Here is a 25,805-nt window from a genome sequence, read left to right as displayed (position 1 = left end):
AATGTAAGATGCTAAAATTTTAGAAATGTAAGCAGAAACAATTAGAAAACCTTATGAGATTGACATGTTTACTGTGAAAACGAGGTGCAGAACTATCATACACAAGCAGAAGCTATCCTGAAAAGAAGCCATATGCAAGAACCTAAAAGTGTTATATTTTGGAGATCTGTTGAATTTTCTATGCACAATAATGTAGACAGCAGCCCAGATCTGCACTGTACAAGTATGAATTTAGATGGTGTTGGCTCTGTGGCTTATCTGTATCTGTGACAAAGCATTTATGGAAGTCAACTGCTACTCCTACATTATTAATAGGTTTAACATAGATTGATCATGCTTATAATAACTGTTTTTTTTAACTTTTAAATTTTTGCATCAAAATGCTACAGAAGGATCCTTCCTGCTGTGCCTACTCACATGATGCAATGTCCACATACAGAGGGTCAATGTTATGCAGCAACTCCACTCTAGGGGATGGTCTTCCTTCACTGAAATACAGGAGCAGAGTAGTAATTAACACATTTTAGCTTCCTTCTGACAATCACCAAAGCAAGTGTTTGGTGCACTATTTTCAGACTTCCTCTGTTATCTCCTGCAATACAAAGGAAACTTTAATGGAGGCCCCTAAAACAATATTCATTTATTTATAGAGTCCCCGGCCAAAAAACAGCTAGCCACATTTGCAGGAAGCACCCAAACAAAGTTAGTTAGGCCCTGAAAAATCCCTCTTCCGACTAATTCTGAATGAATAGGATATCCATTGGGCTTGGAACACACTTGTTGACAGAGTGGAAACTTTGTTATGTGGACAAAATCCACAGAACAAGGCCATGCCATAAAAGCATAATGCACTAAACAGGAAAAGGTTATAGGAAGAACCATTTCCTTGGTTTTATTACTTTATCATTTATATTTCTAAAACTCAATTTCATAGCAAATATTTTCTACAGTATATTAAGTACATTGCTCACAAACTGTGTTAGTGATCTGATGCTTATTTTCCTAGCACTGTGAGTAATTTCAATACCACGTCTGGCTTAACTTGAACACAAAAACTACACTTATCTTGAATTCTGAAGTTTAAAAACACTGCTATTAAGACTTCTAACCTCTTGCCGAGGAAGAGGGTTAGAACCAAAACAAACCAATCCATGACAATCATCCCCCTTCTGGAGACCATAGAAAAAGAGAAAACGGAGACCATGTTTTTGATTTGGTCGCCTGTATTACATTACATTTCTGAAATCCATGCATTGGGTGCAAATGATGCATTAAAACATCTGGATTCCTGAAGGATATGCAATATAGAAAAATGAATTTTACTAATTGTTCAGGGGTTAATGGTCATCAATTACAGGAGACAAGTAGGACTTTAATACACCACAATGTAATGTGAAAAGATTTAAAAAAAATCTTGGGCACAGCTTTAAGGATCTCCTGGCCTGCAGAGGCCTGTTTCCTTCGATGAGTCAGAATATCTAGTTTCCATGGTAATCTACACAAATCCTTCCATCTGTTTAGGTCTAGGTAATACTAAGATAAATACTGTAGAGAACATTAAATATAGTGGCAGAGTTTCTGAAGGTTTCTGAATTGCTTTCAGAATAAACAGCCTATTATTTACAGCACAGACACTGGGAACCAAAGTGTATGTATATTTGCCTCTTATCCATCTAATAAACAATCCATAAATTATGTCTAACACTCACACATAAAACACAGCCTGTAGTTACAAAACAGGACAAGGAAATCTATTTTTACACAATTTTCTTGTTTTCCTTTACAAGTTAGAATGACTGAAGTGCCTTTGTTTTATAAACACTCTCTTCAGCTGTTATGTTTATTATTGAGTTATTTTATTTGTTTGTTTCCATTAACAGCAGTTGAGAAAAAAAAAAGTGAACACAAGTAAAATTCCAGGCTTCAGAAATCATAACTTTATAATGTCCTAATAATATTTTAATGCTGTTTGGAAGCACAAAAAATGCAAAACTGTCCAGAAACAGATTCATTTTTTAAATCTGTTGGTAAAAAAATATTCAGTCCAAAATGGCATTTTACAGATTTCTTACTTCAGAACATTAAGTTTCAGAGAAAAAACATAAACCTAAATCTAATGTGAACATTTTACATTGTATTTTCTTTTATGTTCTGATATTATTCTGATGATTACCCAAAAAATATCAGGCAATTGCTGTCATATAATATTAAATAACCTGAGAAAATCCCCCTGAAGATGTCAGTCAATATAGTAGTAGTAGTAATAATAATAATAATAATAATAATAATAAAAATAATAATAATAATCATCATCATCATCTATTTTATGTATATTTCAAATAAACGTTGCAAATAGAATTCTATTTCCACGAAGTTTTAACATTGCCATACAGTCTTGACTCATTGATTACATTCCTTCATTAAAGGATTCAAAAAGCTTAAATACTGTATGCTGGAGTTCGGACCGAAAATCGGATCCAATGCGTGTTCTATAGGACTAGGAAACACTGAGCTGGAGCAGTAGTATTTACTCCTGATCCTAGAGGGCTACTGTCCACCTGGCAGAATGGGTAATTTTAAATCTAGTATCTGAAGACCTGGTGGTGATACAGACCAATGAAGTGAACAACTGATTGTATTCAGGTCATTAAGGGTCCATGGTAGAATGAATACCAGAAGACATATGGACTTAAGAAGACTCAAGGTTCTAGAAAGATATATTAATAGCAATTCACCTTAGTTCATTCTACATGTTCATTTAGTTAGATTAAAGAGATGTCTGAGAAAAAATTATACCCTTAATTCTATTTACAGCTTACTGCACAATCTATTATACTATTTTTGCTCTATCAATACCATCAACTGAAATTAAAAAAATACTTTGATGATCAGTGCCCTCTTTTCCCCAATTATATAAATAACTGTTCAACTATATAAATGTTATTATGTTTAAGAGTAATGATTGTCATCAGGTAGACAGCAGACAGACTCAATCTGAAGAGGCAATAGCCATGGTAGGGTCACTGCAAGTGGTTACACAGGAAGCTTTTATAACCAGGGAGTGTCAAGTTATTTAAAAAAAATACAACTGATAAAGCAAAACCTAGATCTTTTCTGGATGGTGGCTGTGCTGGAGAAAACCAGTGTGAGAGAGACTTGTGGAATTTCCTCCTCTTTGACAGATCACCAGTCCCGCAGGCACACAAAAGACCCATTGACTGAGGGGGCTCTACAAAGAGCTACAAAGAGTAAGAAATTGGAACAGTGGGGAATATAAAACAAGGATAAATGTTTCCATATCATTAATGTGCTCTAAAGAATCTGTCTGTGTCTGTGCACAGTGTGGGTGCCAATCTGCCCTTTGGAAAGGAAACATCAGTCAAGAGATAAGCAAATGTCTCTCTGAAAACAAGGGGAGAAAATTGCCCATCCACGAGCAGAAAAGGGCTCTGGAAACCCCAAATCCAATTCAAATGCGAGTGAAGTCAGGAGACAAGCATGTCATAGTTGTTTACATGCAGTATGGAATATTTTGATAGGGAAGTGTGCACTTCAATATGGTTCTGCCTCTGACAATACATGGGCAGGAGATGAAAGCAATCGGCAGTATCCTTGAAGACATAAATTTGGTAACTGTATCCAGAAAATATCAACAAAGACACATACCTTACAGTGTGTGCCTGTGACCTTGGCACTAGTCCCAAGGCCCCTGGTTACCTTACAGCACAGCAATGGTAAAAGCAATAGGGCATATAGCAGGCCTTTCCTTTAATGACTGCTTAACTAGTGACATCACAGAGATTTACAGGGTGCTCTTTTATCTTTTGGATGTGTGTTTGTTTCACAACTCTCCCCTTAAGGAGCAACTGAGTGCTGAAAACACAATTTTTGTTTTAAATCTGGAAATAGCTCTTACACAAGATGAAAGTATAAATCAGGTTACACGTAGGCCTTCCTATCTGTTCTATTCCAGAATTCTGATACAGCCAGCTCCTTAATTATTTTCATCAGTAGGATCAACACAGCAAGGGAGTGGTTGTGTCAAAATTCTGGAATGAAGCACGAAGGAAAGCCCACAGGTTGAAGCCACACTGTATTTTTTAATCATCTGCTACTTGTGTAAGGCAATTAATAGTTAATATAATTTCAGAAGTTTCAAAATGTTGCTTAATCATAACCAATCATGAAAAAACATAATTCACTCAGTGGAAGAAATTGTCTTTTTGTCTTCTCTTTCTGCTCCTATTCCTCTGTGTGTTTGATTTTGGACTTCTGTGCAAATTACGTAAATTTGAAGCTGTGTGAAGCTGAATGTTAAATTAATCCATACACAGATGCTTATCACATATTCTCAGAGTTTTACTTTGTAAATTCCACCCAAAAAAATTATATCCCATTTCTCAGGGAGAAGGAGACGGATAATAAGAATTTTGTGCTTGTGTATTCAAAGTTTTTCGTCTATAGCCCCAAATCCTGAGTTTTTAAGTGCTTCAAAATGAGTTATTTTTGTAAATACTATCAGTGTGAGCTACAGCATTTCTTCATTAAAAAGACAGAGCAGAGTACAAACAGCAGCCCATGAATAAAATTAATAAAATGCAGCACAAGTTTCTACTGGAAGCCTTTCTTTTTTGTACTGTAGAGGCTGTTTTGAAAGACAGGTTGTCCAGGGCCTAATAGAAACTTCTGGAATTTCATTCCCAGTGCAGTGAGGCAAAGCCAGACAACAGAGAGGAGTCACCTGATGCTCTTCCAGACATCAAAGCCGTCCAGGGGTTTGGTGCCGTTGGTGGAACCCCCAGCCAGGCCAACAAGAGTGGGCAGCCAGTCCGAGATGTGGATAAGCTCCCTGCTCACGACACCACTGCGCTTCAGGAGAGGGCTGGTGACGAAGCCCACGCCGCGCACCCCGCCTTCCCACAGGGACCACTTCCTTCCCCGCAGGGGCCAGTTGTTTCCCCCACACAGGGTCTGTCCTCCATTATCTGCCAGGGCACGAAGGGACAAACAGCCATAAGAGTTCTGACAGAGCATTTCTCCACTGAATGATGAAGAAAGCACCACTGGCAGCAGGATAAGTCTCTAACAACTTTGCACACTGGGAGGGTGGGATTTTTGCCCACTCTTCTTTGCAAAATTGCTCAAGCTCTATAAAGTTGGGTTATCCCAGATTTAATACAGGATTCAAATGAGGACTTTGACTGGACCTCTCCAGGACATCCACATTCTTTTTGTTGGGCCACTCCAGCATAGCTTGGGTCACTGTCCTGCTGAAAGGTGAATTTGATTTCATATATTTCAGTGTTCAAGGGTTGCATAGTGGCACAGCAGTTATGTGGGTTTTCTCTGGGTGTTCAAAAAACATTCTAGTAGGTTAACTGGCTTCTGGGAAAACCCTGGTGTGAGTGCATGTCTGTGTCTGTCTCTCCTAAGATAGATGTCCGATCCATAGTGTATCCTGCTTTGTGCCTGTTGCTTGCTATTATAGGCAGAATTTTAAGAAGCAGTTAGAAAATCAATGGATGAAAGGTAGGGAGTGAATACGTTTGCAAGGCAACATGTTAAACTGATACCTTGAGGGGCTGGTCTGGAAAATGTGCAACAGATTTGCAGTCAAACTGTGGTCTTTTCCTTGGAAGTACAATAATCTGAAAAGGATATTGGTGCAGCTGTACTGTAAGTGTGGGAGGGGAAGAGACTGGTTTATTAAACGCTCCCAATAGAATCCTAGAAAATTTCACCACAATGACACAAAATCCAGTTTAACGAATCACTTGAAGCAAGTCATTTTCATCCTGCACCATATGCTTTTGTCTTTCAATCGCAGAAACTTGATCAGCAAGTCAGACTGGCACACCTCCATGCATAACTAGAGCAGATGAGGAAAAATGGCCCAAATGCAAAAAAGTAAGAAAAAAACAGAAAAGGTCACATTGCATAAATTTATGGCTTTAAAGATCTGTCATAGCTTTGTGACGATTTTTCCCTGTGACACACAGCTACATTGTGCTTATAAAATCAGGCAAAATCTGAGGTTAGTATGTTTTGTTCTGTATCTTGCAGGCATAGAGGCTCTGGAACAAATTCAGCAGGGGTTATTAAAGGTTGATGTGCTCGCGTCCCTATTGCAGAGCAGCAAAAAACAGTACAAATCTGGACTTCATTTCACTGTCTTTATTCCCCCTCTATCGTTCCCTCTGTTTTTTATACCATATCAGGACACATCTGGGAAACATTTTAAGGAAACAGTGGTAGGAGGTGAGATCAGTGAGGTGAAACTGCAGTGTATATGAAGGCTACAACAGACAGGCTGGCAGACAGCTCCTGGCCTCTCCAATAGCAACACCACCAGCCAATCAACAAAGAAGCAAGTCAGAAGGGCGGCGACTGGGAAGAACAGAGAAGCACATGTGAGGCAAAGGGAAGCTTCAGAGTAGTCAAAAGTCCAGGGGAACATTCTGGAAAGCACTCCTCTCGGTAATTCATTCCCAATCCTCTGTCTCAGACTTTGTGCAAACAGACTCATCCAGTCAAAAAGTTTTTGGCGCTTGAGCGTTCAGCTGCTTGAAAAGATTCCCCTCCTAATTCCTGGTTAGAAACACATGCAAAATTCCTTGATATTTTATGCCTATCCAAGATTTAAAATTAAAGCTGAAACCGCTCGTAGGAGATTTAAGTACTTAAGTTTAACTCCTTTTTTCAATTTCTGTTTGGGTTCCAGAGGCCCCTTCTGCTTTGACAAGGGAGGTCTTAACATAGAAAAGACAATCTGCAGTCAGTTGTGTTATCTGAGCAATCTGGTTCAGTAGAAATACATCCATTTCTGAGACAGTCCTGATTTTAATAACTGAAAACAACAAACAAGGAGACCTAGAGTCGCTTGCTCAGACTACAAGGGCATTGAAATGCAAGGAGAAAGAAGCTTACAGTAAAACAGTAAAATCTAATCATAAAAATTAGTAAAGCAAATGAAACTGCTGTCCCTGGAACAGGCAGTCTAGACATTCACAGCAAAATAACAAATATAGTTATCTGTTGGTTGCAGCCACGATTACAAAACGACAATTAAATAATTTTACTATAAGAACATTTTTAAAACTCATTAAACAATGGGAGGGAATCATGCTTATCTCTTAATAAGAAATTACAAAAGAAATGAAACAGACTTATGAATTAGGACTCAGTGGCAACAGCTTTTACAGATGGCAACATCACACCCCTTGACACTTAGCCATTATCAAAATTCTCCAGTGCCAGCAGACCCAGTCCACTCTGTAGTGGAGTTTGCTGATATCCAGTAATACCAGCCTTTAAGAGTCCATTATCAATTCCCGATGGGCAGAACTGAACTACACCTGTCATACTCATTTCCCCTCACAGCTCTGGGGAAATTCAGAAAAGCAAGAAAGGTTTACCAGTATCTACCATAGAGTTTTATTGTGCTCTAGATTACTGTATTGCTTATCCTCTTCATGCTCTTAACTCTCTCTCATGAACATACTGTATCTACAATCCCTTATGAGGACATGGTCACATATTAGACTTCAAATTAGACATACAGTATTAGGCAACAAACTGGTGCAGCTTTCATGAAGCACACAGACTACTCAATATTACTGGAATGGATATGTCCAGCCTCCACCTTCCAGGCCAATTGGTTCTGCACTTGAACTGTAGGGTTTTTGGTCTTTTCCTGGACCTCCAGTGAGCTTAGGTAAGGTTTTGAGCACTAGATCAAAGAGACATGAGAGGCAAATTCCAAATCCTCCACTGGCATAACCTTGAATTCCCATGAGCTACTCTGCTAATTCACCTCTTATCCATGGAGCCCTCACAGCTCAGAGCTTATAATTCATTCTGTTGGATTATTTGTGGACTCTAGACTCAGACAGGAATGCTACCCTGCAGGATATAACTGGAAATTGGGTATAGATAAATTCGAGCCTGAGAATTAGAGATAGTTTATTCACAAAACATGGGTGTGTGGCACTAATCCATGCTGTGAACGTTGATTTAACACTGTCTTTTAAAAAGAAAAACCTTGGTGGATTCTTTAGACTAATAAACTATGTTTTTGTCTGCTTATATGGGATCTTAGGACAATTTAAAATGTGAAATGTGTGTTGAATGGGGTGGGAGTAGGAATGAAAGGTTACAAGCTAATATCAATATAACTTAATGTTCACTAGAATTGCATTAAGGCATCTCTTTTACACTTTTATGGGCTATATTACATATGTAGGAGGAACTAGGAAGAACATTAGTGCACATCTCCCTTAATCTGTTGTTAAGGATGAAGGCTTCTTTTTTTCCCAATTTTCACATTTTTGGTTCCAGCATAGAAAAACAGTAGATGATTTGTATTATGCTTTCTTGGGTGGTCTTCTCATCATTTTACAAAATTTGCACACATACAGTAGGGCAGCTTGTCTAAAGAGCTCACAGCAATCAAGAACATACACAATGACTCTGGCTAGGACAACTCCCTCCCTCTTAAATAAAGAAAGCAATACATGTTACTTTCCACAGCTTTCTCAATTAAGCATCCACCCTAAAAAAATCTGCTAATCATTTGTCTTTTCTTCAAGAATGTTTTTTTCATAAATCTGATAATGAGAAATGTCCACAATTTCACACCTCTTGAAAATAATTTTCAACAAGACAGAGCTGTCTTCTGCTATACAATAGATCTCTGCTATAGATATAAGAGCCTTTTACAGAAGGTGACATCACACCCGCGAAACCTAGACAGTACAGGACTCTCAAAACCTACAGTATGAGTGATCATGATCTTCGAATAGCAGCTGGAGCAGAACAAAGGTGGACCTATCAGAGTTGTGAAATGATTAAGACACTTGGAGCAAAACCAGGTTGTTTCAGCCAGCTATGGTTTCTACATAAGGCTGGGAACTGTACACATACAGTGCCTTGCAAAAGTATTCAGACCCTTACTTTTGTGTCCCATTTTGAGAAACTGAAGACTTCTAAGGGAAGAGTTACAGTAAATGTTAGCAAAAAATAATGAGAAAAAATGATGTTCATTGCATAAGTCTCAGACTTGTGAACTCAATATTTGGTGGTAGAACCTTTGGCAGCAAGTACAGCCACAAGTCTTTTTGGGAAAGTCTCCACTATCATTGCACACCAGCTTGATACAATTAATGCTTATTCTTCTTGGCAGATTAGCTCAAGCTCTCTCAACTTGTTTGGGAATCACATATGAACAGCAGTTATGAAGTTCAAGTCTTTCCAGATTCTCAGTAAGATTCAAGTCAGGACTTTGACTAGGCCACTCAAGGACTATCACTTTCTCATTCTTAAGCCACTCCAATGTAGCTTTGGATCACTGAATGGTAATAATTTTTCCCCAGTTGTAAGACTTAAGCAGACTGAAATATGTTTTCCTCTAGTATTTGCCTTTTATTTGCACTATCCATTTTTCCTTCCATTTTAACAAGCTTTCCAGTTCCAGTGCTGAGAAGAAAAAAACCTCATATCATGATACTGGTACCACCATGATTGACTCTATGGATGTTGTTGGTTGGGAGGTGTGCTTTGAGGGGTCTGTACCAAATGTATCATTTATCATTTAGACCAAACATTTCCAGTTTGGTCTCACCTGACCACAACAGCTTTGGCTTCATTTGTGCAATATCACTCAGGTTCCCTATTGCAAACTCCATGCAGGCTTTTAGACTAGGTTTTCCACTCTGCCATTCTGTAGCTTTGTGGGGTAACTGGGATATTGTTAACATCTGCACAATTTCTTCCATTTCAGCCATTGAACTTTGTGGCTCTGTCAAAGTTGTCATTAGCCTCACACTGGCATCTCACCACTTTGATCCCTTGCCCAAGAGCTCAATTTGGAGGGTGAACATGATTAAGGTGGTGTCTGGGCACTATCCAATTCTTGATGATTGAGTTGATAAGAGGGATATTCAGAGACTGACATTTTTTGTAGCCTTCTCCTAAATTGTGCTTTTTAATTATTAGCTTTTTGAAATTCACTACCTGGCCATGGAGCCTGACAGAGACAGATGTTTTATATTCTGAAACCACTTGTTATTTATGTATTGTTTGCTATATACTATTTTCTGGGTACTCTTTCCAGCAGCAGTGCTTTACTCATTTTTGTTTGCTGTCGGTATCTTAGTGATGCAATGGCAATGGTAAAGTGGGCAAAACCAAACCCCTAATGAATTGTCAGTGACTCATGGTCCACTTAACAGTTTGGGAAGGGGAAGAGTTTTCCTTTCACAAGGAACCATATCGTCAATACTGAATTCACTCGTAAGTGGGGGAGAGGACTGAGGAGAGAAACATTGCCTGAACAGGGAGTTAAACAACCTCAGCCTCATTTAACAGCCCTTGCAACTGAATGAGCTCAGGCAATTGACAGCTCCAGTAGTTAGTTCAGCCAGCAGCCATATCACTCTGCAACTCACAACTGACAACCCACTGAAGCTAAGCAGGTGTGAGCCTGGCCTGTACCTGGGACCTCCTGGGAAAAACTAAGGTTGCTGCTGGAAGAGGTGTTAGTGGGGCCAGCAAGGGGTGCTCACCCTGTGGTCCATGTGGGTCCTAATGCCCCACATGGCATTAGGATGGGGACACTATACTGTAAACAGGCATCGTCCTTCGGATGAGACGTAAAACCGAGGTCCTGACTCTGTGGTTATTAAAAATCCCAGCGCGTTTCTCGAAAAGAGTAAGGGTGTAACCCCGGCATCCTGGCCAAATTTCCCCTTGGCCCTTACCAATCATGGCCTCCTAATAATCCCCATAATTCATCCACGGTGCGACAGGGAGCGCTACAGGAGGTCATTCTTGCCTTCTGCCATAAGACTGTACAACACATCCACCTTGTGTCTGGGCAGAGGCAACATCAACAGTGACCAGTTTCTGGACTGAACGCATCTACACATCTACTGTTACATCTGTTCTCTTTCTTTTTCTTTTTCTTTTTCCCGTTTACAACTGTTTTTTGTGCAATATATGCCAGGGACCTGTGCAATACATTTATATCTATATCTATATTTACATCTATATTTATATTCATATGTGCGATACGATTTTTCTGTGTACTGTTCTGTTCTAGTTTGTTCTTTGTGTGTCCGGACTGTGAGTAACACTTGTATTGCATTGTATGTATTGTACTATTATTATATAATTCGTTACACTGTGGCTGTGTTGTCTGTGTTAAGCTGCTGTTGCACTGCAATTTCACTCACGGGATCAATGAAGTATCTATCTATGAACTGGCTTCATTGCTCTTCTCTCCTCCCCACTGATCGCTGATATGTGGTGAGCGTTCTGGCGCACTATGGCTGCCGTCGCATCATCCAGGTGGATGCTGCACATTGGTGGTGGTGGAGGGAAGTCCCCATTACCTGTAAACCGCTTTGAGTGGAGTGTTCAGAAAAATGCTATAAAAGTGTAAGCAATTATTATATAATTATTATTAGCAATGCAAGAAAACAGAAGAATTAGTACACTAACTAACCCTGGGACTCATCATACCAATCATACTGATCATACTGATGATTCTCACGCTAGCTGTGTTGAGTTATCTGGGTTTATGACAGTGATGCAGTCAGACACTACAAAGCCACCCATGTATAGAGTAGATGGGAGTGACAAGTGTTCAACACATGAGTGGGAGGAATTAATGAAAGTTTATCTGAAAAGGCAGGGATGCCCATCACTAGAACAGGCTGGAGAGATTTTGAATAGATTCATTAGAAAAGCCAGGAGTCTGGTAAATATCAAATTGCATTGCGACACCTCCTTCGATTCAGTACATAACCCCTTTGTTATTTGTGACATGCCACCATAAAGCAATGTATAGCAGAGACAGAGGTTCTTTAGCACCAGGACTGAGAACCACTGTTCTAGACAATGTGGAGAAGATATAAAAAGGCAAACAGAATGATACAGTACATAGTGCTATGAAAATTGCAAAAATGCACCTATAGTATATGAACTTAATTAGAAAACTGTGAAAAATGTTGGTTGCCATGTTACCGAAATAAATTTCTGCACTGAAAGCAGGCTAGAAGTCCTGAACCTTTTTATTCTTCAACAGAGAAAAGTACAAGGGGACCTGGTTCCAGTATTTAAAATCCTCATTGTCATTGTTAAACTCAACCTTGTGGACTGCCTCAAAATCAACACTGAAACACAAATAAAAAAACACAAGCAGAAAACCCCATGGAAGTGGATTTAAAACTGAGAACAGAAGACACTTTACACAAAAGGTAGTGGGAGTGTGGAAAAAGCTACCCTGTCATGTAATTGAAGCCCATTCCCTAGCTTCTTTTAAAGAACAGCTGGATGAAATCCATTGATCAATTAGCTACTTACTGCCTAACGGGCTCGATGTGCCAAATGGATTTGTCTCATTTGTAACTGTTCTACTGTTCTTAGAATCAAAGAGAATCCTACCACTATTCAACAACTGAAAAACTGAATGGTAAGATCCTTTCTTAGTGTGTCTTTTCTTGTATTGCCACAGTTTCTTAAACTTTAATTGAAAAAAATGATACTGGAGACCATGTTTTACATAAAGATTTAGGTGAATCGGATTATGTTGCCAGTTCGAAAGTCTTTGATGCCCTGAAGATAATCCTCTCCTTTAAAGCCAGCTCTGGCCTTGTTAAATTGAGTATTGGTCTTGCACACCCATGATTGTAACAGTGCACTTCCTATACTGTAGGTCTCCTGCTGTTTCCGACTGCAAACATAAGCTCCTGGAAATTGATTTAAAAACTGCGTTCCTTTTATAGTTCTTTTGTTCCTGGACGCTAATTGCTGTGATCAGGAAGGACAGAATCACATTCCAATCAGCTGTGGCAACTCACATAACAAAAGCTGCCAATGTGGGCTAAGGTCAGCGTTAAAAAACATTATGATCATTATGTCCAATGGAAATGGTATCATTTTCTAAGACTTGTGCTATATTTAAGGACATCAAAAAATAATAACAAAACAACTTGTTTTCCTTTATGTTGTCCATTAAGTGCTTTCTTATATTTTGGCAGGCTGACACTGAGTAAATGAAATTTTACCAAAGCAATAACTTGCACTATGTGTTAGAACAACAGGAACAAAAAAGCAATAATACAAGGTTTTTTAATTATAAAACCATGTTCACATGCCCTTGTGCAGGCCCAGTGAGTCACAATCATAAGACCTTACAGGCCCTCAGATACAAACAAACCTGAACAAAACTGAAAACTTGACAGTAATGGACATAATTTAAACAAAAAAATAAAAAGTACTATCTATAATATTTTCTGTCAAAGTCTGGTGTATCATTAAAGGGCACCATGATGAAGGACATACCTGTATAACCTGGGTAAGTGAACCTATGGCTACATCAGGCCTTGTGGTGAAAACATAAAAATGCAAATTTTTACCATCCGTTTAACGTTTTTCCAGAGATACAGCAGTGAAAAGGAACAAATATATTCTAACTTTTACTTACTCATGAGAAAATCACCTTTGTGAAATTACATACTGTTCCTCCAAGAAACACCTACTGCTAAAAATAAACAAATAAACAAACAGACTACAGAATACCATGGCAGTTTAAAGATTTTGTTTATCAGGACCACACTTGTAGTTCATACTGTATATCAGCTTCCTCTGTATTCTTTGTTACTGCCATTCCTTGTAATTTGTTTGAAATGCTGTAACAAGATAGTCACATAAAACACAATATTGGACATAAAGGTTGTTCCATAAAGTTCCAGGTCTGCAGTGGATGGAATAGTTATTTAAGTTCTGATAAAAATCTTGTTTAAAATAATAAATACATTTACTGAGAGGTCTGCCTTATTGCTTTTATACAGAGGCTCGACTGTGTTACTAAGGAGTAAAGTACATATAGTTTTACAGATAAAACACCAGTTTTAAAAGAAAGTATACTGATTTCTCCAGTGCACTACTGAGACAAGAATAATACCAAGATGTTTTTTTAAAAAAACTGTCATTCTAACAAAAAAGATTATTATAACATCAAGTCAGAAATGGATTTCACTTTGTTAATGAGAATGTAGCTCTGAACCTGCTTGGATCTACAGGGAACAAATAAGACTAAATCCAGCATAACATATAAATTCAGCTACAGTGAAGCAGTGCCCTCTACTGGAAAATTGAGATTTGAGATGTTCATTCGGAGAACTTTTACTTTTTCCTACATTAATAAATGAAAAAAATCAAAGAAGCATAACCTAAGAAGAAAAATCAAAAGACTGGCTCATGGTGGTAATTCCAAAAACCCTTTAGTTATTTTACTGATTAAGTTACCATATTGATTTTGTTTGAACAAAAGATGAGGTTTGATCACTGTTTCATCTCATCAAGAAATAACATTTTTGCTTTGAGCAGAGATTTCTTTCTCCTTTTAATTTAACACTCATCCAACTTGGAAACCCTGACAACCAATGCCAGTCTCAATGTCAAATTACGCAGAATAAATTCCACACATTCAAAACCGTACTTAAAGCTACGAAACAGACCACAACTGGAATAAAGAAACAGGAAAAGTGTAACTAAGTATTTTTAAACAGCACCTCCCCTCCATACACTAGAGTTAGTGAACCATGTCAGTTTCAACTTTATCATTACATTTAGTTCCACAGGGAGGAGTTGGTCAACTGTAGCTGGCACGTTTAATTTAAACAAAATTTCATGGAATTAATTATAGTAATGCTGAAATCTGCACCAAGCTTCATGCTTCATTTGAGTATATGGTAAAAATTACTTCAGTATGTTTAATATTTTACAGCGTGATTATTTTGCTGTTATTAATGGGTTTTTTTTCTTCTATGATTCAACTCACTCTACATTAAAGATAGGCTAATGCATTTTGGATATACCATCAAAAACAACTTCAGAGTTTATTCCAGAAAAACATGACATCGTGCCACGACATTTGGAGCTAGTTTACACAGCCTGACAGAAAGAACTGGCTTTCCTGCTGGAAACTTTCTGAATGCCCAAGACATAATTTTGATTATACTACAGTATGCCAACAGCATTAACATTAGTTGATTTATTTAAAAAATACTGTTTTCATTTTAGATCCATTAATAATATACACAAATGCACAGAGTTGTATAGAGTGAAGTAAATTCATTTCCATCGTTTCTCAATTCTGATGTAAACTCTTAGAAGTGTAGAGGACTAAACACCAGACTAATACTGTAGCTGCATATGTGATGGGGATTTTTCTGTTATTACTGGTCAGAATAATGGGTAAATACAAGTGATCAAATACATTTTTAAACATCTCCTGAGCAGTGGGGGCCTTTAAATTAAATTTAAACAGAAGAGACAAGGGGAACGTAATTACTAAGAGAGATTACTAAAGTATGTCTGAGATGAACCCTAATAATCTGCAAACCACTGTAAGAGAATTACATTAATTTTGCTCTATTCAACTATCTGTGTTGAAGTATGAAGTGGCAAAAGTTAAAGGTCACTTCCTACAATAGGAATGAAACCGGATACAGAAATGCGAGTAGAAAAAATGCCATTGTGGGCAGATAAAATGAAACAAAATGAAAACAAACTACAAAACAGTGCAAAGAAGAGTTGTTTCAAACGTTTTTTCTAAATAAAATGGCCCAGACAGCTGTCCCACTAGGAAATCCACAGCTCTCTGCTTCTCTGGCAAGGAGAAGTATGACAGCACCACCACAACTAAAATAAGCCTGACCTGAACCAGCCAGTCCAGATTCATATAGAAATAGGTCTAGAGTTATAAAAAATGATATCAATAAGATGGAAGATGGGAGTCATTTAATAAAGCTTAAGAACATGTGCCATAAATTGGCTCAACAAGGTTTTACTTAATTCATGCCTAACCTACAGTACATGTGGTGGAAATGTGGATTCTCCGTAGGATTACTCTAAACTACTGACAGGACAGAAGGTTTTTGGATTTTCCTCCAAGTGGAGAGGAGCCAGCTGAGGTGGCTCTGGCATCTGGGGAGGATGCGCCTCGGGCACAGCCACTGGGAAGAGACCCTGGGGCAGACCCCGGACATACTGGAGGGATATGTCTCTAATCTGGCCCTGCAGCACCTGGGAGTCTCTCAAGAGGAGCTGGAGACTGTTGCTGGGAACCCTCACCAGAATTCAGATTGCAGAAAATAATAATAAACGGTTGATGTAAGAAATACTGTAATTGATAGAGGCACAATTAAAGCATGAAGAAAATTAGCTCCATTAGAGGTAAGGTGCTGAAGATCTCTGGGGTTAACTGCAGACTTGATGGGTTTTACACGTCATTAACAGAGAGAGGACTGGAAAAAAAATGCAATATTGCAAGAGTGACTGGCGACAATCCCCTCACCACAATGTTGCTTCAACTGCTCAGTGGTTTGATCTAATGAAACGGACACGGTGGTCTTGGTCAATACTGTGAGTTCATGCCCTTGCGCACCTTTCTGGGTTCAGTGAAAACACATTGTAAAAAAAAACTATTCCTTTATCACATGGATTATAACAAATCAACTTAAATCTGATGCAAGTGATGTCTGACTAAAATATGCATTCCAGAACCTTTTTTACTGACTTGAATACAATCTGTATCAATACATTGTTACGATAATGTAATCATAAAAATATTAAATTAACTATTTTTAATGTTTGTATTCTTTGGACAACAATGCATAGTTTCATCTAAGCAGTAAAGCCGGGTTATTGTTCAGTTCTTGGCAAAGAAGCCTGGGAGATGAAAATAACAGCTAAAAGAAAGGCTTCTCTTACAATTGCAGTAGTGTTTTCAGAAAATGAGGTAACAGCTGAATAATACTCACATGAACCCGGTAATTATATAGAAACATTTGGAAATCATTTGAAATGACAAGACTCTTGACTTCATTACCAGACATAAAAAATTAAAGGAACAAAATACCAAATGCTATTGTCTTGTTTTGATAAAAGAGGAACCACTGACTAATAATCACAAATGCAATGTAACGACTGTATAAAATCAAATGTGTTATTTTTGGAAGTTGAACAATATGCACAACACTCAAATGCTGTGCTTACAAACACTGTATTTCTGGAATTGTACACTTAGGATACCAGAGTAAAACCAAAACCACAAATACATGTTATATTTATTATAAATTTAAGGCAGTTTCCTTTTGTATGGAATGTATGTTGTAAAGATATCAGCTAATACTGTATGGAGAACCTAACGGCAGTGATTATTTATGTGTTTCTTTTATTATGGGACATCACACTAGGGCCTATTGTTACTGAACAAAGCCTGCATGTGGAGAAGATTACATTTGCCAGTTCATGAGAAAATGGAGCTATCCTGCTGGTGTGAGTACACATTATGTGGTCTGGTGTTTTGTGTAGAGCAAACTGAGGCTACATATTTAACTGGGCAAAAGATTTTGAAGGATACTTATTTTTTTAAATAATTAAGGTTCAAGAACTGTATCATTCAAAGGGCCTGTGAATTCTGCAATATTCTTCCTCACACAATGAACAAATTCAGCTGGGGTCCTGGAATTCAAAACACTAATGTTCATTGCTTGTTTATCATCAGTTTTCTAGAATACTCATTCTATAAATTTCTGACCTGCTCACCTTTTTAATAGTCCAAACTAGTAAGACAAATATCTTCTTATGGTGCTCATTCCCAAAACCTAATCTCCAATGATTATGGGTGGTTTTGATATGCTTGCTGGTTTCAATTTTAAAGGGGAACTGCAATGCGATTTTAATATTTCAGGGTTAGAAATAATCAGCTTGATGAATGCTTTTCAAACCACAATAAAAGTAAAATGTACACAATAACTTATAAAACCTCCGATTTATATTACAAAATGGACTAAATTTCCAGGTATGTGCACCACTTTATTCTGTGATTCAGAGTGAGGCAACAGAACTTCTGGCAATGTGAAGCTGTCTTATTACATTGTAAACAATTAGGCTTACGAATACATCTCTTTCAGTCCAATAGAAATATTGCTCTTGACTTTGAGATGGCTTTGCCAACAAATAAAACTTGTTAACTCTGCATGCAGATCACTTTGGAACATTTATTCGGTGAAATGTCTGTTGCACAACCTGTACTTATTCGCTCGTACATCACATTACATTAGTCATTACAGTGACTAGTGAGCAGGAAGGGCTACTTCATGTCACAATTTATTGGGAACTCTCACTCTCGCCCATGGTGCGACCAGGGGTTTGCAACATGACGATTTACAGTACTTTCTAAAAGTTCATGATTTTGTGCTTAATTCTAAATTGGTAACATTTTTCTATACCTTCAATGAATTTATTTTGTGTTTGAGATATAATAATCAGTCTGAGAAACAAATACTACAGTTCCCCTTTAACTTGTTTCTGCACTCAGTCCAGAGTTTCATAAATACTCTCCAAGAGTTCTTTTTTCAAAAACCTCAACTTTAAGTTGTCTCTCATCAATTCATTGGTGCCTATTCCACTTGAGACAACAGCTCTAAAAGTTATCTCCAATTAATGACGAAGAAGCAGGTCGAGATGGTTTCCACAATAAGCCTTTCCCTTTCCACCCTTCTGCAATAGTCAATTTTTGCAATGGTTTCATTTCAGCTAACAACTGAATGAAAGCAGTTCTGAAACACAAAAATAATTACTTCGAAATTAGTAGAAGAAAACTTAAAAATAAAAAAACGTTTGGACTAGGCTGAAGTGAAAACCAGAAGAGACAGTAGTCCTTCAGAGGTGGAAGACATTTGGTTGCACCATCAGATTATTTTTGACATTATTTAATCAGTAAAATAAAAACAAAAACAAATCTCTGAAATTTTTTAGTTATTAACCCCCTATGAATCTAATTGCACTGGAGGGATGAAGACCAGTCACACTTTTTCACACTATAAGCCCTGTGGCTTGTACAGCCATGAGTTAACACTAAACACAGGTTGTGTGGTTAATGATATGTGCAACCTTGCTGATGCCTAGGAAATCAGAGGGGTAAATCCTAATTAGCTCAAGGCTAGTTCAGAAAAAAAAATTCACTGCTCAGACTCAAAACAGCAATATCTCTACTATCAAGTTCACGCCAAATGCTTGCAAGTACCTTTAATAGGTGAGAAACTAGTTCCCGTAGTCAATATCCTTTTTGGCTGAGTTATTGTACACATCAGGCACCACATCAAACCAATACTTCCTTCACACAGATAGAATGTCTCTTGCAGTCTACCAAATGAGAAGAAGTCAAAAAGGACAGCAAAGTTTATCTCCTGGCTAGTATTTTGTTACATATTTCACTGTTTCAGAGGTATAAAAGGCAGCACTGATGAATCACTAGAGAAGCCGACAAAATGTTGTCAAGTTGTTCTGCTGCAACATTCCAAATACAAGTTTGTTCCATAACCACACAGCAGTGCTAAACTAAATGAATATGGGTAAAGGTTGAGTCTATAACTTAGTCACAAGTATACACCACTGTTGCTTTAGCAGCCTAAAATATCAGTTGCTCTGTTGAAGTCTTTGTCACACATTCTTGCTGTTTGTGGTTGAGTGTTAACTTTCTGCTGGGTTTTTTTTTCCTAACAGCAACGAAAAGTCTTATTAATTGCAAACAGATATGTAACTGCAACCCCCAGTATCTCATACTTAGTTTTATAATGGATCTAATAAGGTATTCTCTCATTCAGTTTTCCATCTTGTATCTGGCTACAGTGTTTTTGCAGAGCTTCAATTATTTATCATGTAATTAAACTTTTAATATGTGATGATTCTGTTTCAAAGAACACTTCTCATTTTTTAAAGAACTTCTAAGGAAATTCCTGATTCCAGTTAAAATGCAGAATTCAACTTAAAATGTTGTCAATAAACTGTACACTGAAGGACTGTACTTATAGCCCATTAAATGCCTCATTTCAGAAAGCAGAAACACTCAAATTATCGTTAGTGTTTTGGCATTGCAATAAAGTAACCAACTTTTTAAAAAAATAAGGTTATTACTTAGTTTGCAGTTGAACGCATCATCAATTTGGAATAAGAGCGATTGTTTTTTGCCATCCAATACCAAAATTCTGATATCATTCTTAAAACTTTGGAATTATCAGCATCTCTTATGCTTTCAACGAATTTAAGATAATTAAACGTCTTTCCAAACTCCCGAAATATATTCTTGTATAGCCGAAAAGTTTAAACATAAAAGAAAATGCTGGCGGGAACCAGCAATGAGAGTGGAATACTATTGCCAAATATTGAACTTGATGCAACAATGATCTACTTGATAGAGGTTTTCCTGTACACTTTGGATATCAACAAGATCTAACAACAAATTGTGTAACTGAAGGAACCCTCCAACAGCTATTCCATTTTCAACCTTGAAATGGAAATAAACATCCCTTTATGCACCCTGTATTCTATATTTACTGTATGTTCCTGGTATTTTTGCTGCATACCTTATTGTACCTTCTGAATGACTCTTTGATTCTTTTTTGCCTATATTTTTACTTTTGCTTAAGTTTTTAATTAAGTTGCCACTCTGAAAAATGAAATGTGCTTACGATTACAAAATGCCACTGCACAGTGCCCCGCTGTCCAGCATTCTGTACCAAAGCTTGCCCAACTCAATTTTGCAAAGAGTAATCTTATACCCACTACAGGACAATATCACATTGGTTGGCAGTGTGCAGAAGTGCCCATTTGTACAGAATACCTGTAGAGAAGACCAGCACAGTGTTTTGCCAAAGCCCACTGGCATGCAGTGCCTTGGTGATGTTGCCCACAGCCTCGTCCATGGCAGACACCATGCCTGCATAGGTTCTCCGCTCCTTGTTCTGAATGAAGCTGTACGGCTTCTCGTAGCTTTCTGGCACCCGCAGGGGACAATGGACTGACTGGAGGGCCACATACAGGAAGAGAGGCTGCCAAACAAGACAACAAAGGCAGAGGCTATTGAATAACGTTAGAAATTAGGTATAAACCTTATCAGACAAGGGAGCAATTAATTGTTTTTCATTCCTTCAAGAACGTGAAGAAATTGATTTGTTTCAATAGCATTACACACTGTCCTTGAGAAAACACAGATCTTAAGAAACACTACAAAAAATGGGTTCAAAGTCCCATGGGAATACATGCAATTGAAACCCCATAATCAGAAGTGATAAATAAGCAATACGATTCTGCGATGGCTTTGGTTAAAAAGAAGTGTTGTTCTAAACATTATGTTTTAATTACTGTAGCATCTTCCATTAATTCATAAGTGGTTTTGTAATCATGTTTAATATCACCACCTGAGGACATTTTCTGTACCTACTGTAAGACAATATTTAAATATAGCATTAAACTCCTCAAATTCAGCTCAGTAGTCAGGGCAAAACTATAAAGAAACAAAAACTAAAATGTACACAATCCGCAGAGGTAATACATCTAGAGAACAAAAAAAAAGAAAGGTTTCGATAAAAGATGGAAAAAAAGGAAGGGAGCAGGAAGGCTTTAGAAATATATTCACAAGAACATACAGTAAAAACAAAACTGCCTTACTGACTGTCCTAGTATCAATTATCAAACTTCACAACAGAACAGGCTGAAATTGAATCCTGGGGACTAGATGATGATGATCCAGCAACTGGCCTCGACTGGCCTTGAGTTTAGCTGTTCATCCAACAAGGTCTCTCTCAAGGTTAGCACTTGTTTGTTTATCAAAATATATGCTTTTAAGGGCTAAAATGTACAAGCCTAATCGGTCATGATTAAACTCCTAAATATCTGTATAGTTTAGAAATCAGATATAATGAAGAAGAGAGGCCTGAAAACCTATTAATTGGAAATGTGTTGGCTATAATTTGGTTGCTATTTGTGCATTTTGTGTCATAAATTTACTTACTAAAATGAGTACAAAAGGGAGGCACCACTACAGTTTACACATTAAATTGATAGCATCAGTGCAGCAAAAAAGGAACTTCTTCAAAAGAGTGATTCTAGTGGTAATTCAGCTGAATGCACAGGAATCATCAGTATTACTGTATGTCTTAATCATTGTTGGGGAGGATATACAGCTTATTCTAGTACCCAATCTTAAGTGATTAACTTTCCCTTTGGAAGGGCTGAAAACAATTGAAATCTGATTTTGAACTTGATGGTGGACTGATCAGTCATTGATCTATAGTACCAACGGTGCACTGGAATACAAAGAATAATTCATTGTCTGAAGGCAGGCAAAAGGAAAATGTAATCCTGGAAATAATAGTGGAATGTCAAAAACCTGGCTCTCTCATCTTTACTGATACTGTATGATTAATGATGGCAGCAATATAATTAATTCTGAAGTGTACAGAACCAGTTTGACTGCTTATATAAAAGAAAATGCTTCCATACAGTATACTATGGAAGGCCCTTCATCTTAACTATGACCAAAAAAAATATGCCTAAATACATCAGCCTTAAGAACTGACTTTAACCCTTACTTTATTCACTTTACTTTCAGTGAATGTGTCCCAATAATTATGGCCACTTTAAATCACTAGGTTGACTATACAGCATGCTTTTGTTCTAATGTGATCACATGTATGCATACAGTAGAATTACCTTCAACCGTGTTGATTACATGATCACAAATACAAATTGCTTGACTGTAAAACAAACATAAATGTCTTGACCTTTCTGTGCCAACACTTTTAGAGGGCAAGGTATTTTTTTTAAAGACAGACAACTTTACCTTTTGTGGATTGTGCTTAGCGATAATGTCAGTGGCTCTCTCGACAAAGACATGAGCAGAATATCTGCCTGCAAAACCTGTTGCCACTTCCTCCCCATCTCTCATGTCCAGGGCACAGCGAGTTAAGTTCAGAGGTGTGATGAAGGCACAACGATGGTGACTGAAGTAATCTTCACTTCCTGTCAGGTAGCCTGCCACCAGAAACCACAGAAGGCTGGCATTGTACACAAACTGAAACATATTCAAGGCACATTCAACGCCATCTCAGAAAAAAATACTTGTTGGTCTTTGTCAAAATTTAGAACTTATGCATTTTCTAGTTCTTTGACAGTATACATGTTCAGGCTAAAGCATAGCATTTATTTTTTGCTGTTACAGAAATATTTTTTTGAGTTTGTGGTTGACAAGGTGCCTCTGTATTTATGTTTTGAATAAAAGCAGCAAAAGTGTATCTCAGATAAAACCATCTAACCATAACTATTTCAAAGCATACCAGTTTAACTTGTATTAACCAGATAGAGTAAATATCTTGGGAGTAAAGGAACAAAATAATTATTCCTTTACCAAGGTAGGTGTCGAAGCCTCTCCTCGTCGGTAAACAGTCTTTCTTGTACATTCCCAGGTGCCACTTTCCGACCATGTGTGTGGAGTAGCCTGCCTCCTTCAACAGCTGTGGAAGGAATTTCTCATCCAGCGGGACACAGTAGGGCTGGCAAGGCCAGATTATCTCATGCTGCATTCCTGTGTGGATCTGTCAGGAAAAATGGTTATTTCAGCTACATATACCTAAAGGAACAAAAACTACTGAAGCTTTAGAAGGTATATCACCCTGCAACTCACAACTGGCAACCCACTGAAGCTAAGCAGGTGTGAGCCTGGTCAGTACCTGGATGGGAGACCTCCTAGGAAAAACTAAGGTTGCTGCTGGAAGAGGTGTTAGTGGGGCCAGCATGGGGCGCTCACACTGCTGTCCATGTGGGTCTTAATAACCCAGTATGGTGATGGGGACACTGTACTGTAAACAGGCGCCGTCCTTCGGATGAGACGTAAAACCGAGGTCCTGACTCTCAATGGTCATTAACAATCCCAGGGTGTTTCTCGAAAAGAGTAGGGGTGTAACCCCGGCATCCTGGCCAAATTTCCCATTGGCCCTTACCAATCATGGCCTCCTAATAATCCCCACCTATGAATGGCTTCATTACTCATTACTGAGCGTGCTGGTGCACTATGGCTGCCGTTGCCGTTGCTGCACATTAGTGGTGGTGGAGGGGAGTCCCCATTACCTGTAAAGCGCTTTGAGTGGAGTGTCCAGAAAAGCGCTATATAAGTGTAAGCAATTATTATTATTATTACTTTTCACAGCAAAGTGCATTACTTCAAAGTCTTTTACAAAACAATCAGAGGAATATTAGATGAGGGCACAAACATCACATAAGTGAGGTCCGGGAAAGAGTTCCATAGCACAGGTCCACATCCATCCCTTTTCCAACTGCTTCATCCAATACACAGTCGCAGGGGAGCCGGAGACTCACAAGACAGGATACACCCTGGACAAGACGCCAGTCGAATGCAGGGCAGACACACAAACATGCACACACTCAGACTTAGAGACAAATTTCCCAGAAGCTAATTAACCTGCCAGTACTGTATGTCTCTGGACTGTGGAAGGAAACTGGAGCACCCGGAGGAAACCCATGTCAACACTGGGAGAACATGCAAACTCCACACATGCCTGTTTTTGGCCTGAAGGTCAACAATTCACAGAAAAGGTCCAGTTCAAGCTTTTTTACAGTATGTTCCAAGATGGCAGCAGCAACTGGCTAAATGAGATATTTATCAGGCTTTCTTTCGTGATTTCATAGCCTGCTGCTTTAAAAAAAAATAACTTCTTTAAATTGAGTGTTGCATCACAGTCCTGTGTATTTCAAAAGTGTAAAGATGAACCTAAAGTCCCCTCTTCCAGGCAAAGACTGTCACAACTGGGACACCAGTCTATTTCAGGGCACACTATCTGAAGAAAATTAAATTAGCTGACATGTCTTAGGAAAGCAGGAGGAAACTGGAGTTTCACAAGTCACACAAACAGAGGAAGAACATGCAGACTCCTCACAGAAGTAATGCCCAATCAAACCCAGGCACCAAGAGACTTTAGTTCTGGTAAACTTCTTCTATATTTTTCTTTCAATTAAATAAATTCGAATCAGTCCAGTCAGGGCAAGTAATTGTAGTTAAAATGCATATATAATATAACGCAAAGCAAAGAAGGATGTGACAACCAGTCACATGACTCGTTGCAACAAACACAGTAGTGAACTGCGCTTTAACAAATTTGAATTCTGCATTAAGGGGCTCAACAATAGCGGTCCGTTCTTAAACTTTAAGTTAAAGACTCTCACCTGATATCTTCCGGTCATCAGTTGGTTTCGGGACGGTGTGCACAACGGCTGGACGTAATAATTGTTCAGTCTAACTCCCTGTGAAGCAAGTTTGTCAAGATTTGGGGTTTTAATTTTAGACCCGTGAAACCCCACATCATTCCAACCGTAATCGTCAGCCAGGATGAAAACAATATGAGGCGACGTTTTAGCATCTTCTTTTGCATCTAAAAACGTGAAATACGGTGCTAAACAAAGTAAAATCAAGAGACGAATCTTCTTAGCAGCCTTCATTCTTTTCCCCGCCTTCCTCTGGTGAGCAAAGTAAGGAACCAAACAGTTACACTCCGCAGTTTAAAGATACAGGTACTCTATATATATTACACAGTATAACACAGCTCTTGCTATATGTCTGTGAAGTTGATGGATAAAATAAAGCTGGCTAATGTTTTTTAAAAGAAGTGCGTGTTCGTTAAAACGTTGAGTGTGGTGCACATAAAAGAAACGTCCGTAAGGCTTAAAATTTACGATTTAAGTTGCATCCAAATCAAGATGCTCATGGTTTATGTTGAGCGCTTTAAACTCAGGAAGTGCTTCAACCAATCACAACCAGTTAGATTTTACAGTACTTCGAAATAGCCCTTCCTCCTAATTTATAACACTTTTGGTTAATGTTTAGTATTTACTGTAAATAAAAAACATTTTCATGCATTTTACTATCTGTAAAACAACAA

General features: G+C 38.1%; 1 protein-coding gene across 1 annotated transcript in view; it reads right to left on the bottom strand.

The window, feature by feature from the left end:
* The window catches only part of arsb (arylsulfatase B), a 42,123-nt gene extending 16,529 nt beyond the window's left edge, over positions 1 to 25,594 (bottom strand). Inside the window, exons 1-6 of the mRNA XM_006626722.3 lie at positions 25,093 to 25,594; positions 23,261 to 23,447; positions 22,697 to 22,887; positions 20,696 to 20,903; positions 4,742 to 4,985; positions 418 to 488 (exon numbers count right to left, since the gene is read on the bottom strand). Of these exons, the coding sequence (XP_006626785.2) occupies positions 418 to 488; positions 4,742 to 4,985; positions 20,696 to 20,903; positions 22,697 to 22,887; positions 23,261 to 23,447; positions 25,093 to 25,365 (1,174 nt within the window). The 5' untranslated portion in view covers positions 25,366 to 25,594. The remainder of the gene's footprint in view (positions 1 to 417; positions 489 to 4,741; positions 4,986 to 20,695; positions 20,904 to 22,696; positions 22,888 to 23,260; positions 23,448 to 25,092) is intronic.
* Between the last annotated feature and the right edge of the window lie 211 nt (positions 25,595 to 25,805).

The sequence above is a fragment of the Lepisosteus oculatus genome, chromosome 3 (assembly GCF_040954835.1).
Source record: "Lepisosteus oculatus isolate fLepOcu1 chromosome 3, fLepOcu1.hap2, whole genome shotgun sequence".
NCBI lineage: Eukaryota > Metazoa > Chordata > Actinopteri > Semionotiformes > Lepisosteidae > Lepisosteus > Lepisosteus oculatus.
The sequence above is the reverse complement of the archived record's forward strand: the minus strand, read 5'-3'. Positions and strand labels throughout refer to the sequence as shown.